This window comes from Manduca sexta, chromosome 11 (assembly GCF_014839805.1).
Source record: "Manduca sexta isolate Smith_Timp_Sample1 chromosome 11, JHU_Msex_v1.0, whole genome shotgun sequence".
Taxonomy (NCBI): domain Eukaryota; kingdom Metazoa; phylum Arthropoda; class Insecta; order Lepidoptera; family Sphingidae; genus Manduca; species Manduca sexta.
Window position 1 is genome coordinate 3704319 of NC_051125.1, and position 17075 is coordinate 3721393.

At 35.0% G+C, this 17075-nt stretch overlaps 1 protein-coding gene across 2 annotated transcripts in view; it reads left to right on the forward strand.

The window, feature by feature from the left end:
- The window catches only part of LOC115454151 (inositol-trisphosphate 3-kinase A), a 161738-nt gene that overhangs the window by 83888 nt on the left and 60775 nt on the right, over positions 1 to 17075 (forward strand). Inside the window, exon 1 of one of the 2 annotated variants that reach the window (XM_037437365.1) lies at positions 4643 to 5264. The exons of the other annotated variant lie outside the window; for it this stretch is intronic. Within the exon in view, the coding sequence (XP_037293262.1) occupies positions 4821 to 5264 (444 nt within the window). The 5' untranslated portion in view covers positions 4643 to 4820. Of the gene's footprint in view, positions 1 to 4642; positions 5265 to 17075 lie in introns of those variants that run through there. 2 annotated transcript variants of the gene reach the window in all.

Below are 17075 nucleotides of genomic sequence, written 5' to 3' on the forward strand. Positions count from 1 at the left end.
ATTGTGTAACAATACTTCGTCAATATTTTTTATACATTTATTTTAAGAAATACTTATAATACTAAGACTTTGATGTCTATACTCTTTAGCATGAAATTATTCATATTTTAAGCTTCGGATAAGAAGATAATGATATTCTACCTTGCTCTATTTTAATTAATCTTATTTACTTCACACCTTTGGACATGCATACTCAATTAAAATAATCCTCTGAGTGGTTAATCTTGATGATACGCTGTTCTCCAAATTAATGAGACAATCAAGGACCTGTCAATCATAATTAGTGTGAGAACTGAGAAGTGATGAATATATTTAGCAAGGTTTGTGAGGTGTGAAAAATATTTCATTTAGTGTGGTCGAATTACTAGATTATTCTAAAGACTGTGTATTTTTGCTCTTTTCTGGTTTGAAGTCTACTTAATAATAATATATCAGCCCTGTATTATCCATTGTCTCACTGCTGGGCCCGTGCCCACCCGTGGCCTCCTCTACTACTGAGAGGGATTAGGCCTTAGTCCACCGCGCTGGACTAGTGCGGATGGGTAGATTTCACATATCCTCAAAATTCCTATAGAGAACTTCTTAGGTTTGCAGGTTTCCTCACAGTATTTTCTTTCACCGTTAAAACCAGTGATAATTCACAAAGAATACACACATAATTTAAAAGTCAGAGGTGTATGGCATTGAGTTTTGAACCTCCGCACATTCGTCTCGGCAGTCCACTTCACACCCAACTAGGCTATCGCCGCTCTTTAAAATCTACTTATTCACAAATAATACTATCAGGATGCACAGTTCGCCTGAACGCGTAGTGTCGAAAATTTCATAGTTTTTTACGAAGCCAAAAAATTATGCTTTAGCTCTGTTTATCTGACAGCTCACTGTAGTAAAGTCAATATCAGCCAATCACAGCGCCCTTATACCTACGCTTGTGAAGGCTGTCATACCGGCCCGTGTGTACGGCGTGTAGTGTTCCACGCGCGCCTCGAAGAGCAGTGTCAGCATAATTTGCGGAGCCCTTTAGGGCCGGTGCCTGCCTAGGTCTCAATGCCACCGGATCTTGGACCTAGGCACATAGGCAAAGGATGGGAACACCGTAGGTTCTTAGTCAGTAAAAGTCTGACACGCTCTCCCGCCCATCCCAAGGCGGGAGATAGTCAACTGACGATTTACCTACGTAAAAAAAAAAAAAAAAAAAAAAAAAAGGCTGTCATACCGTAAGCACTGAGAAACACAATTATTATCGTAGCATTGCTCCGTACTTAGCTAAGTAACGTATGTGAGTATATAGTGCTAATATTTAAGTGTCATTATTAATTAATCCTAGCCCAGCATGTTATTTTCTGTAATTAATTTTAATTTCCCCGCAATAATTAATTTCATCCTCTTTAATATTTCATACTATTCACACAATTAATATTAAGTTATTGCTTTAAATGCAGTAAGTTAATAACTGTATGATTGATTAATTAAATAAACATTTTATTAAAATATCGTAATTAACAATAAAATGATGGTACATTTTCCTCATCCTCTAAGCATATTTGTGTAAACGTTCAACAAAATGTCGCGTATGTTTCCCGGTACTAAGTGGAGTAATTGCTAGTAAATAAATGTTCGATGTTAGTTATTTCCTGCAATTAAACTTTTTGTTAGTACCTAGGCTTTGGGCTCAAACAGCTCTGACTTAAATGCCTGGAATGTTTCGCTTTTTCTAGGTTTACTACTGTTAGTTTATTTCATGCGTTTAAAACCAGAATGAATAAAGAAGCAAGTACTTAGTACGTGGTCACTACTACTGGTAGAGCCAAAATACTAATGAAATCATGAGATTGTTGTTCGTCAACGCGAATAGGAAAGTGTGGTTAGCTGAAAGAGATTTTTTGGGGATAACAACGGCGTACTAGGCTGCTGATCAAATAGCAGCATGAGGTATTCTGGAAAATTATGCTTGAGGAGTGTAGGTATATGTTTGATGGAGCTAAAAAAAAACTAGAACTTAGACAATTAAACTTTGCTCTAAAGCAAAGAATAATTGTGATCCTAATAAAACATAAAGCATATAACATGATGAGAATCCTTGCTTAAAATATTTTTAACATCTTCCATAATAGAATTAATTTTGTTATTCGAATTAACTCTGGAAATAATTGTCAGTTTTCAAAAACGTACATCGTGCTCGGCGTTTTCTACCCATTGCATTGTAACGCAATTAGCACAAATCCGTCACATAACTAACACTAAAGCGCTGACAATGCTCGCATGCAACCGATCACAGTGGGACGCGTGCACGGTCGCAGCGACCACCCGCGGCGCGCATTTCGCACGCATGCCTCACCGATTTACGATCGCACGGTTATTAAACTTACATTATTGGAATTGTGTTGTAAACGCTCATATAAGGTTTATGCCCATCAGGCCCAGTCTCTTGTCTATATTTGCGGGGTTTTTGCTCGAACACTTTATACGGATGTGCTAATCGTTTATGAATGTACAAACATGTCTAAGATATTTTTATTGAGGTCGTTTTGAATATTTTCTTTTAATGTTTAATTGGTGCGGTGACTTTGTATGCTGTTATGCTGTTTGATTGCGAAGTTTATAATTTTCGGTTCGCTGGGGCCTTATTCTCTATCCCGCACGTTATTTAAACAGTGTGTAACAAGCACGTAACACAACGCATCATGTTTAGAACTATAGAAATTTGGCTTACAGAATACCATTCCACGCACATTTCTCGAATATAACATGACATGGCCGCGTTACGCGTTTACACTATCGTACAGAATAAGGGCCCTGATGTCTTAATTGTCGTCAGTGAATGTGTTCGTTTCTATTGTGACATAATCCATTAAACATCTTGCTGAGCATTGTTTTAAATATTCAGAAGTAAAAATGCATATATATATCTACTTCTAACATATAACCTGTTTATACAAAGTAACATTTTGTACCTTATGTATGTACAAAAAGCCTTATTAGGTCAACGGAAAGGTTATTGATGTCTATAAATATAGCTTCATCGACAGTTGAAGTGGAATCCGAGATTTATTGCTGCCATAGACACGCGAAAGGATATAAACATTATTCGATTCAACTACAGATAAGTTACTTGTGAGCGGCGAAGTCGATTCTGTAGTAAATATTTATTATACTTTTTTAAACTTCAGGAAATTCATTATATTATATACATACCACTTACACCTTTTATCTCCAAAGAGGTAGGCAAAAGTCCAACAGGTGCATTTACTCCGCCGTGTGTAATCTGATGTGATAGCGGGCGAGTCTATCGCCATATCGAGCACAAATTCCAGATTCCGGGTTGGTGTTGAGTAGAAAAATATTACTATTAATTCTCCAGAGAGAGGCCCTAGATAATTGCTTCTCTCGTGGGAAAAGCTTATTAGATTTCCTGGCGACTATAATGATTTCCTCAGGGATGGTTAATTCTCATAGGTACGATCCTTGTTACAGGACTTCCTTCGACGTCACATTTAATCCATAGAAGTTATTTCGATATAAGATTTAATTAAATTTGAATCAAGACTGTTTAATATTAAAAAAAAGGATGATACTAATCGAAATACTGCAAAATTATAACCGACCAGAAATGTAACCCCAGGGTTTATCTTAATACTTTACACACTCAAAACTTTTATTTCCGAAGGGGTTGGCAGAGGGGCAACTAGTGCCACGTTTCGCCGTGTATATTCCGTCTTATGATGTGATAGGCGGCGAGTCTATTGTTTCTATTTTCTTTGTCATCTATATATCCACCCAATGGTATTGCCGTGTCGGCCACAAATTTCAGACTCCGGGCTGATACTGAGTAAAAAACCCAATATTATTGCCCGACCCGGGTATCGAACCCGAGATCTCAGCACTGTAGTCGTACTATAATACAACTACGCCACCATGGCAGTCGGAACTAATATGTCAGCACTAGTCTAAAATACCAACATGGAATTATCTAAAAAAAAAACAATCACAATACAAGTGTTCAATTTTTTGTTATTTCAAATTCTAAAACACGCATATTTCAGCAAATATCTTTGTATCTAAATACTACACATACATAATGTACATTAGGAATGAATAATGGCTTGAACCAGCACGTAAACACTAAATAGTGGCGGACCACCGTAACCACTGTCATTATAGCTCAGGTAACAATGGAATACGCATTTATTTCGATGAGTTGACAGTTTGGTATTCTTAATGTGAGGTATTAGGTTCAGGTCTTTTAATGGGAGATATTAAGGTTCAGTACTAAGAGTGTTACGGTGCAGGAATACATTAATTTGTTGTGGATAGCGATCTGTCATGGCGATGGTTGTAGTTTAAGGTTTTGGAGGAATAGTGGTATATTTCGAAGCAAATATTGCGTCCATATTGTAGAGTTCGATAATTTTTCTTCTACTCTATGGTAAGATAAATAATGTATGACGAGGCCCAAATTAAGCAAAAGAATATAATTTTAGTATCTACTTTCTTATATGTATAATTTGCAGTTCTTAAATTGCTGAGGTTCAAGTAAACATCAAAGAAGAACATGTTTCACAAAATTTAATAAAAAGAAAATATTTAGTGTTTGTGCTTTGCGAAGATTTCATTTATTTCATTCAATAGATACCTCACATAATCAATGACATTTCGATTCAAATACCAAGCGGTTCAAAGTGTGTCAACTGACATCACACGATTCACCTCTTCGTAAAATTACAAAGACATAAAACAGCTATAAATTTCAATTGAATGACAATAATGTACTTAACGTGACGTATACAGACGGAAATACAGTGCACAATAAACTCGTACAAATGCGGGCGACGAAGATGACATCGTCGCACTGTCGCAGTGTGACGCCGCCGCTGTCGCGGGCGTCGTCCACGGACCTAGCGACTGCTTGTCCACACTCCCCGGACTTGTCCAGACGTGCTTTATCCCCGGATTTGTCCCTAAACTTCGCGCGACACCGGCCCCTTTCGCCTGATGTCTTGGACTTCAGACCGCTATCTCCGGACTTCCCGAGACGATCGCGGTCTCCAGCTCGGCCCAGATCGCTGATGGAGTCGTTACTAGTGGCCAAGATGGAGGCTCTGAGCACTGGCAAGTTGGTGAGGACTGACTCCATGGATAGTTGCAGCAGTTTTGGGTCAATGTCTTCATTGCCGAGTGATGTGTGCAGGTGCGACGATTGCTTGTTGGGGATCGTGGATTTTTACATGCCGAGTCCTACTGAAGCGAACAAGGCCTTGAGAAAGGTGAGTACTTAATAATTAAGTATGTATCTTCTTTTGAAATATGCGGGCGAGGACACAAATATGGTTCCGCATTTGAAATTGTCTTTACACTTCCCGGAAAGTACTTATTTCTCCTTTTTATGTAAATAAAAAAAAAAATGTAACAATGACTCTTGATTTAGTAAATACCTATGGAATGTACATTATTATGTATAAAAAACTTGACGGTTGACGATTTAAAACTATACTTAATTATCTTCTAGCGCCATCTATCTGACGGAGTATAAGCTTTTAAAGATTTTCTTCGAAATCATTTATAAGCTAATGGATGCTTGATGCGCACTTAGTGTGTACGTTAAAAACGAGATGGCGCTTCGCGAACATTTGTACGCTGATTTCAGCATGGTAGAACATCCAATAATCAACATGTTTCCGTGCGATCTAATTATTAAAGCTTTTTACATTAGATGAAAATACACTTATTATGTAAAGATATGTATATTTACTTTGTCGTTTGATTTAAGCAGGCCTAAATAATAATCACCCACAACCCTGGGACTTCGCCCATCTTAGTACCTAAGGCCGAAAAAGTACCTACCTAGGATGCCACAGTTAACATTTTTGGATCGCTCCTTAAATTAAACCAATTTATTATTGAACACTTTTTGCGCTAGACCTATTCTTTTTTTCTTCGGTCTAAGCTTACTGTGCTATGACGCCGGCGTAATTTTTTTGTATTGGGTTCAGTTTTTACAAATGGTAATTCTTTCTCCATGACGGATAAAGATAAATACTTATTCCTAACTCGACTATGTAATGTTATTTTGGTCTAACATGCACTCCTATTTAATTTACATCCGCGTCACCGATTCAGTCTTAATCTAATTTCCTACGTCGGCACATTGACTAAAACCCTGTGCTGTGGTGAAAACTGCTTATGCTTTCGATAGGCGGTCCATCAACTTTACGTCTCAGAAGTGCCCTTCTTCGGTATCTTACACAACATAATGTATAACGTGCTGCCATCCATATTAAAGCTATATTTTAAAATAGATATCTTGTACTAAGTCCGCGCATCGTCCATTGCGTGGCTCTGACCCTAATTCGTTTCTGCTAGTCGTCTCTCGTAATAAAGAAAGGATATCAATACGGAGTCCTCCAAAAGCACCCATTCCATTAGACGGAAACGATCAGCCTACCTGACGTCATCGTGAGAGAAGAGAATTTGACGTCAATACACATGATCTTAAATCATACTTTAACAATTCAAGACGCAATTTCCACGCATAATGATGATTTCTGAATCATGATTCTGAACAGAAGAATTTACGACTTCTTATTATAATTCGACATAGTGTCAAAAATGCAATACATATTGAATGAATAAGACAAACTCGCTTAGCGGCTTGTGCGTCAGTTTTGCGTCATTAACCACATAACGATTCAAGGGAAGTTTCTCAGGATGCTTGGATCATTAATATTACTGTATCGTTTTTGATAAACTCATCTTTCCAATGTTTCTTTATATGGTAAGGAACAACGCCTACCTATTTTTGTGGTTACGTAAAATACGTTTTTTTGTGTGAAATAGAGAGTAAGATATTGTAAATGTAGATGATTTTATTATAGAAATTAGTAAGTGGATCTCCTAATAGCCATTCTATTTCTATAAAAACTTATAAGAATAATAGTGCTTAAATTGAGTTAATCCTAATTAATTGGATTGCAGTGGTATTTGAGGGAGGTGTTCCTACTTCAGAAACAAAAAGGCGGTGCCATTCTTTTTAAAGTTGTCTGTAGCGTGAGTAGCCGACCAGGGTTCAACCATGTCACTGTCTTACAAAAATTTGCGTACAGCGACAACTTTTCATTTCGAATGTATGTAGGTAGATATTGTAACTTTGTTTTTCGGAGGTCCAGCACCTCAGTCCTCACTGTGATCATGTAGTCTTCGTAACGTCGGGACAAAATAATAATATAAAAAATTCCAAAAATAGTTTTTTTTCGACGACAGTTTTTCTGTTATATTTTGTAACACACACAACACATTGTGCATAGTAGTAGTGAGAATATAAGAGTGTTAAAGTCTTATTTTTATCTCCAAGAGAATTACTTAAGGTGGTAGCTCAAGGTCCATTTTCATACATTTTGTTTCGGCTTTAATCTGGGTAACTAAACAAGTATTGGCAAGTAAAGAATTTAAATTCACGTCTAGTTAGTGATTAGTTCTCGCAGTTGAAATAATCACTAACTAGACGTGAATTTAAATTGTTTACTTGCCAATACTTGTTTAGTTACCCAGATTAAAGCCGAAACAAAATGTATGAAAATGGACCTTGAGCTACCACCTTAAGGTTGATTTTAAGTAGAGACATGCTACAATGTTTTTTGCAAGCGTCAGTGGACAGAATTTAAATATTTATTCTTTCTCTACAGCGGACTGAAATGTTCATTTCGAGTTCAGTAATTTTATTATTAAATCCAATTTAGTATAATAAGTGCATGTCTTTTATTTTACCAAAAAGAATCAACAAGTCAGCAAGAGTCATATAACACCTTGGACGTCACCATTAATGTAAGAGTATAAAAAAAATTTGCAACATAAAATATTTTAATAATTCGTGAAAACATACGATTATTTATGTAACCATAATATATGGCATCTGCGTTTTCCATTTAGCAAATAAACGGCTACGTTCCGGTGTTATTCGCGAAACACCTGTTTCCATTATGACTTATGAGTAAGCCCGAAACGGTCCGCTGGCCTGACGTATGAAGTCCAGTCTCGTTACGGTTACATTCATTAGCGCACTCGCGTACATCGGTAACGTAAACGTTAACCCTTAAGTCTGCAGCGTTGGGTTAACAATCGTGCGCCTGAGATGCATTAAGATTTCTTCGTGGTCCGTTCCTATGACGTCACCGGACACGTTTCGAATGCTTCGGCGACTCCGTGCGTCATTGCCCTCTCTTTAAGGCTTTCTTTCGACATTTTTGGGGTGAAGCACTCACTGAACGAATTATGCTTTATTACCTAGCAACTGCCGTAGTTGGATGCAGGAAATTACAACGAATTTAAATCGAGTTAACGATTGAGTTGTGCGTTTAACGTCTTTATATAGAGAGTGCGTTTAAAACAACTTTTAAATTAAAATCACGCATTGTTTGTTTTTGTTTCATTCGACGATGTCGAAAATAAATTTTGTCTCCGAGTGCTTTTTATGCAACCCATAATTTGCAATTTTAAAAAAAAAAAAAACATGAAAAGAATATTTATATAGGTACGCTTTTGTCGAAATGTTTATCGAAAATACCATATTCCGATTGGAAAAAAAAAATATTATTATATAATATGATAATTAAATAAAAAACAACTACAAAAATTTTAAAGCAAGCAATAAAACTGCTCGGCGGCAAAAATAGACATGATGGTACCTACTCAGGCGGACTTTCGCATATGAGAGACCTACCACCAGTAAATAATACTACATATTGCTCGTACCTTTATTAAATTTTGCTAATAATCACGAATAACGAATATTTTCAACAAAAATCCCAGTGTTATTTTCTTAGTACTTTGTAGTTTACTGCGAATATGGCGGGTGCGGGAGTATATTTGCGACTGAAAGTATAATATTGTTGTGACGAATTCTCTTAGAGTTTTATTAGTGGACATTAAGGCGTGTAAAATCAGAATTACTTTTCATTGATTTTTATTTTGTTCGACACTTCACGTTTCTATGTTACATCTATGATTCGAGTAACTTATATTGTAGTGTTATTTATAAGAAAATACACTTGGAGAAAATCCTCACTCTCACCTTATGGCCCTCCTATTCGGAGATGCATTTTATGGTGCAAAACGAAAGTTATCACCCACACATTACACTGTAGTAATGACGTAGCCAGATTTTTGGCTAGTCTTTATTTAGAGACAAGAAGCGGAACAAGAGAAGAAACGGATTTATTCATATACTTACCCGTCATTTCTACAAATTATTTCAACAAGTGGTTTCTTTCACTCAAGATACAGGCTTTTGCTTAGTTTGAGAGACAGCGATCCATATATTTGATAAAGCCTTAAGAACTGGCTTTGGATATTTATGTATTTTTCTCTTTATTTTTGTGGCTAAGCAAGCATGTAAATAAATAAAAACAAATAAATTTATTAACTCAATGCCTAAATAACCCTGTAAAACTATCTGATTTGTATTTAATGAAGTGAAACATGAACTTTAATCACAAGTGTAATTTGTACAATTAAATACGTAACATAAATATTGCAATGTCTTTCTCTGACATCCAAAAGGTCGAAACGGCTAAAGATCATCGGCCGTTTACCGCCGGCGATAAAATATCAATAAAATGGCGTCGCTGACGACACTTCATTGTGTTAAATTAAAACAATTACAGCTGTCGACAATTACTTTGGAAATCGTTTTGATCGTTTTAAATTACTGAAATTTGTGTCGGCTCATGTTCTTGGATTTCTTGGGATTTTGGAGAACGTCTTAATTCTACTTTAACGTTAAGTTGGTGGATGATGTGTGTACCTATAATTTGGCACACATACTAGACTTTTAGTTTAAGCAATGCTAAATATGTAATGTTTTATATGCAAGCTGTTGGTATACCTTTTAATAAATAAATAAATCTCATTTTACCATAACTATATTCCCAAAGCTTGTTAGGATACAAGCTCATGGCCAAAGTGAAACCATAATCAGTGGTGAAGGTTCCATATCGCAATTCCTGCCGGCTTCTCTTTTTGAAACTCTTTTTGAAAACGATTTGCAGATTGTATTTATGCATATAAGTACCTATATGTTGTGTCGCGTTCCCTTTTGGAAAACTTCACCTTTTGCCGCTGCCATACGAACAAATAGAAATAATTAGTTAATTCATCAGCTAGTTATTATATCCAGAGGCCGAAGCCAAGACGTATGTACAATTGACAACATTTCATTTTTTCGACATACTCATATGTTTATATTTTATGAAACTAGATCTAAAATTATGAGACCCATATTTTTTCTATTTTCAAAATTCAGATATTTTCATTGATGATTTTGACTTTGAATTTTGTTTTATTCTAAAACGACGTAAGCACTAAATACGTCATATATACGGCTCAAGACGTAATAACCTTTGCTTTGCAGTAAAAAGAAGTGAAATGACAATTTTTTATTTCTCACTCTCTCTTTGAAAGTGACAGCTGTAACGGACCTACTGTAATATTGACATTTGACATTGACAAATGATGGTGTCTTAGTTTTTTTAAAATACATAGTACGGTGAATCAAGGAACAACTTCATTCAACTGTATGTATGACGTCATCAAGCATTTTTCGGTTTTAATTTTTATTATTCGAAATTAAGTATCAAAAAAATATAAAAAATACATAATCCAATTCAGAGTGGAAAAATTAAGAAATGGTATTTTTGTTTAAGGTACGTTTACATTTTGAAATGTTGTCAATTATTAACGTCAATAGAAAACAAAAAAAATATATAGGTACAATATTCTTATCCATTAGATATGTAATTTCCAGCTAGATACCTTAAAGAGGTCATCAATAAACGATCCCAATCTCAATCCTCAATCGTAACGCATGTTGTGAAAGGCCCAACTTAAGATTAGTAAGTTTCAAGTATTGCCATAACAGATGACCCAACAAACGAAGCTGCGGTTAAAACTAGTTAAAGCCAACAACCATGAGTCACTAGTTCGGATGTTTGTAATTAACCTTGTTTCGGCGCGTTTCTTTATCAAACAGTTTGTCGTTAGCCGTTCTAGCTTTGCAAGTGCATAATTTGTTTTTGAGTGTCTATTTAGTTTTAACAGGCTGTAAAATGATAAAAATACAATTAGTTTATTTTGTATGACAGAAATATGGATTGACGTCATGGGTCGAGTGTTTCTTTAAGGATTACTAGCATTTGCTCGCGGCTTCGCCCGCGTGATGGAGTATTTCGGGATGGTTTTTGTTCCGACTTATTTGATAGGTATTATTATATTATGACCAAATTACACAAAATCATTATAAATTGTAGCTTATATGTTATTCTGATGTATAACTAATATTACTGGAAAGCTTCCTCCAAATCCGATGAGTAGGTTTTTGATGAAAAAGGAACAAACATACATACCATCCATCCTCACAAACTTTCGCATTTATAATATTACTAGAAGAACATTATTACATCACGTCTTTTCCAGTTCAGGGGTTGGTAGAGGAATACCAAGCGCAGATTTCGCTAGTTTAGCAACCATGTCATAACGTAAGAGAGAGTAAGAGTGGGTCATATCGACCCACTCTTACTGAAAGAGTTGATAGCATCTGTGCGGTGATTAAAGAAAAATAATGGGAATTAGGAGGAGGATTCCTTGTATCGGGAAATTCTAATATGTGAAACGCTACAGCAAAGCCACTTCACAGCTGTCTTTTAAAGGATTGGTGCCAATAAAATAAAATGTATTTTTTTTTTATTTATCAAAATAAAATATCGATTATATTAAACCTTCTTTAAAACGAAATTATTGCTAGTGTTGGAGAAAATAATTATAAACATAGACCAGCTCATCCAACAGATAAAGCAGCGTGGCTACTCAGGTTTTGCTTTCACACCACATACGTATTTATTAGTTCCCCCCGAAGGTCACATTTTGCACGTACCGCATACACAGTAGGCACTGTGTGTACACACACCTACGTGCGTCATGGAAATATTTCCATTTAGTGCATGAACGCTAAAAATTCATGCACAACGGAAAATATTACAATAACAAAATTATTTCGAATTTTAAATTATTGTATTTAGGTCAATGTTTGCATTGAAATCACCTTATCTAAGGGTGTGTGTTAACTGGGCGTTTTAAAGCCGGTATAAACGCCTATAACCCGATATTGAGTTTGTAGATCACGGCTGCCTGTTTGTCATAGAAATATTACATACATTATTGGCCTCAGATGATGTTCTTATTTAATTATTTTATAATATTTATAGAGACTTGCAGTGTATGTTAAATAAATATTCAAAACTTAAATGTCTATAGCGTGCTATATGTTACGCGAAGCGGCTATTAGTGGTGATAATTCTGGGCGAAGCAAATGTTTTATATGCCCTACCTGTTTTTATAGTGCTCTCAGTAAGACTGTTTAATTTATTTAGTGCAGTATGGAGACTTATGTTTTCAAATAGTATATTTGACGTAAATTAGGACATCCGCTTATTCTGTAATCTGGTTATAATATCTCTTATCCATTTTCGTTATATTGTGGTTAAATTATTAATTAAATTTAAGAAGTTTTCGGCATCAAATGTTTTAAAAACCAGAGGTCAATCACGTTTGAAAAAACGAGAAAACTTATACAAATTAAAAAAATAATGCAAACAGCTACAACGAAAGACAGCGTGTCTAGCATGAATTTACGCGTCATAGTATCGATAACGTAATGGTTACAAGTAAATTTTGGTACGGAAATTTTAATAGCGCCCCGTCGGCGTATTTAGAATTGATATGCGAAATGAACAATGCACACGCGTAAACTACGAATAGTAAATCGCGTAACCATAGACAAGCAAGTGTCAAAATTCTTGTTTATGGTTACACGATTGTAGAACCGATCGATAGATGTATGGATCGTGTAATGAATAAAAAATACATTAATTTACTCGTTACGAATACTATGCTATAACGTATGAATTCATGCTAAGGGTACTAGACATTTCACTCGCATTAAACATGAACAAGTTTTTATTTATGAAACCTCTTACTTAATCATATAATTCCACATTACAAAGTCGTTAAACTTTTAAAGCCGTAGTTTACAATTCAACATCACTTACAAACTTTCTAGTTTAACGTTGTAATAAAACGTTGTAGATTTATAAAACAAAGTACAATACTCTCACGGCCTGTTTTATGATATAGTAAGCTATCACTTTGTAATCATTATCTTGGCTGTTCAGTGTACTAGCAATGATAATAAACTTTCTCATTGTAACTAGAAATCATGGACACTTTCACTTTAAAACATTTGTTTCATTAGGACATTAAAGTAATAGTTATAATCTTGTGGAGCTTTAAATAAAAAAAAGAGAGTTTATTTGCCATTCGTATGGTGTTATATGTATATTTCTTATTCGTATGCTCATTTCGTGAGCGAAATGCGTGAGTATTTGCTAGATGTATTACTTATTAAGTGACAAGAATAACGTAGTTGATGTTATGTTTTGTAAATTAATAATTGGATGCGTTTACTTATGCTTAAATCATTTTTTAAGAATTGATAATTGATATGTTAGTAAATAATAATTTACATCAGACGAGCAACTGCTCGCAGCTTCGTGCGCATTGTAAATCTGTCTCGCTAAAAAGTAACTTAAACAGTTGTACGACGCCAGCACTATCATTAAAAAAGAAACATAATTTCTCTGAGACCAAATTACCGCGATAGAAAATAGCCTATGGGCTAATCTAAGACGATAGCCTAGTTGGGTGTGGAACGGACTGCCAAGACGGGTGTCCGCAGGTTCAAATCCCAAGGGCACACACCTCTGACTTTTCTAAAATCATGTGTGTATTCTTTGTTAATTTGTCGTTCGCTTTAACGGTGAAGGAAAACATCGTGAGGAAACCTGCACATCTGAGAAGTTCTCTATAGGAATTTCGAAGGCATGTGAAGTCTACCAATCCGCACTAGGCCAGCGTGGTGGACTAAGGCCTAATCCCTCTCAGTACTAGAGGAGGCCCGTGCTCAGCAGTGGGCAAGTATATAATACAGGGCTGATATTATTATTATTATTAATCTAAGACATGGTCTACCAGTGCGCCAAATTTCATCCAAATCACTTCCGTTGTTTTTGCGTTTACTTCTAACATACATACAAACTTTTTCGCAAACGCATTTATAATATTAGTAACATTACCGTGGCTTGTGTTCCATAAATCCTATCGGTACTTTAAAATTAAACTATTTTTCGGATTTTATCTCGGTTTTTATATTTTAATTTTCTCCCAACGTTTCTGCCTGTACGTCGGCCACTAGTTTACTATTCTTCTAGAAAAATCATTATTGTTTGTTTTTATTTATTATAATTTTCTTTCTAGTTTTCGTATTAATTTATATTTTTCGGCCTACTAATAATACTATAAAGGAAATACATCTTATTGTATAAATAAAAATTATGGTATTTTCAACAATTACAATTTTATGATCCGTGTAATTGCCGGCTTCCTTTAATTCTATTATAGACTATTAGATGCAATTATACCATGCAGATAAATGGAGGATGCAGTCTTTATTTACACAAAAGAATTGCTTTGCAGGAGAACTTAATGTTTATTTTTACGCGCGTACAAAATTCGCTTAGTAGTCATACATTTACGTAAATAAGTGCGTTATATTTATAAAATTGTAGACTAGTACAGTTTTAGTATAGCTGACATATTGCATTTCAATGTAATGTATGTATAATAATAAAATGAGCCCGGTTTTATACACCGAGCCCGGTTTTACTGAGAGGGATTAGGCCGTAGTCCACCATGCTGGCCTAGTGCGGAATGGAAGACTTCACATATCTTTGATATTCGTATAGAGAATACTTAGGTATGTAGCTCTCCTTACAATGTTTTCTTTCACTGTTAAAGCGAACGATAAATTGATTAATATACATACAATTGCTAAATACGTCCAAGAATAACTCATTGTCCTAATTCGATGATACGATATAAGTAATGTGTCGTGTCTGGAACATTATAATCGCTTTTTCATTATTACATTCATAAACGAAACAACAGACTACGGGGATCATATCAACGCTTGGAAGGCAATCATATCTAAGCGACAAATATACCGAAAATGAGTCATATATATTTGGAATTTGTAGACTTTTCTGCATCATGTAATCTAGGTTTTTAATTAAACTATGTTACGAATTTTAACGCGGTTTTAATATTTTACTTCCCCCGTGACCATAAAGGCTGCAAAGTCTTCGAAACGTCGGGAGAAAAGTAAAATATTAAAACCGCGATAAAATTCGTAAAATAGTTTAATTTAAATGTCTAACATTCGCGTAAACTTAAGAAGTCATTAATCTAGGTTTTATATTACTACGTCAATTTTTATATTTTTAGACCTTATAGTAAAGTAAATAGTTTAATTGTTGCGGGTTTTCTTATAAAAATCAAAACTTTAAATTACCTTACTCATAAAGTTAATATTGTCGCTTAGAGATGATTGCCTTTCAAGTGTCCATATCTGCGGAATCTTTTTCAATGATTAACTTTTATGTCGCTGGACCTACTGTTGTACCAACTAGTATTCCTGTTTTGTTCACTTCATCGAGGATTTCTATACCAAACATTCAAATATACGCATTTATTAGGTTGTGTTTCGACACAAACGTACGGGAATTCCAAACGTTCATTTCGTAAGCCATTGTTTTCTCGCTTGGGTCAAATGTATCGAATAATTTATTTGATTACACATTACCTTACATTGTTTATACTTTAGGAAGTTTATTAACCTGTTTACATAATTATGCCACATTTATGTGCAAACTAATACATAAATGAAAGAGTGGGCGCAGATGTCAATAAATCTATATGTTTTCATTTATTTATAAGTAAATATTGCTTGCGGCTTCACAAGTGTTAATAGCCTAAGTCCCTTAATATTTTGTGTTAATCCTAGGCGTCATGTAGGTAATTAATAAAACATAATATAAAGAATAAAATTATTTTCTACTACAAATTACTGGATAAAATATAGCTGATAAGTATGCTAATCTAGGACATTGTCTATTCGCAGACCGTATGCCAAACATCCAAAGCAGTACTGCGGTGTTTGCGTTAATTTTTAAAAAATATGAATGGAAATAATCATTAGCTAGGGTATATATTATATTAAATGCAATAACTTATTTAGTAAAAGTTCAGTTGTTCTGTATACTAGAATAGTAAAGACCAACAAATTGATTATGACGTTTGTTTGACGTTTTCATAGACTGTGTTTGTTATTGTGGTAATCATTTCCCTTTTCTATTTGTTGTTTTTTCCTACATTTAGAATTGACGTAAATCGTCAGTTAGAATTAACCTTTTATGATATAAACCACATTGTTCAGGTTCATTGTTCACAAGGATAATAACATATCGCACCGACCTATTAGGGTAGTGCTTGGGTAGCATCGCACTAAATGCACCGAGTGACCCGGAGTGCATTAGCACTCTTCATACATTGTGAAAAATGCGTCATAGCTATTCAGTTCAAATGATATGAAACGTATGTTTATGCTTGAAAACTCGAAGATGGACTGAATTTCATGGAATAGGGTTCTTGGTAATTTTGGGATCCAAATCTATGTAGATATATACACATAATAACACACGATATATGGTTAGGTAACAATATCACACACCACAAACACAAAGTTTACTCCTTTATCGAATCAGGGGTAGGCAGGGGTGCAACCTGACATTCACTTGGCGCGATGTGTGTCCTGTCCTATATTGAAATACCGGGCTGATACTGAGCAGAAAAATTCAATATCACTTTCCCGAACTGGAATCCGAACCCGGGACTTTAGAGGGGCATCGTACCACAGACGTAATACACTGAGGTCGTCAGTCGGATGATAATTTAATGAATGTAGTACATTTAATGAAATGGTATAAAAACGATACGATAATTAATAGAATCTACAATCCGATAAGGTCGATGTCTTTTTGATTCTGCTGTTTTCCTTATTGACCTCATATTTTTTTACTTGATTATGGGCTTAATGATATGAAGAAAAACAATGCGTTAAACCATGAAATAAAAAT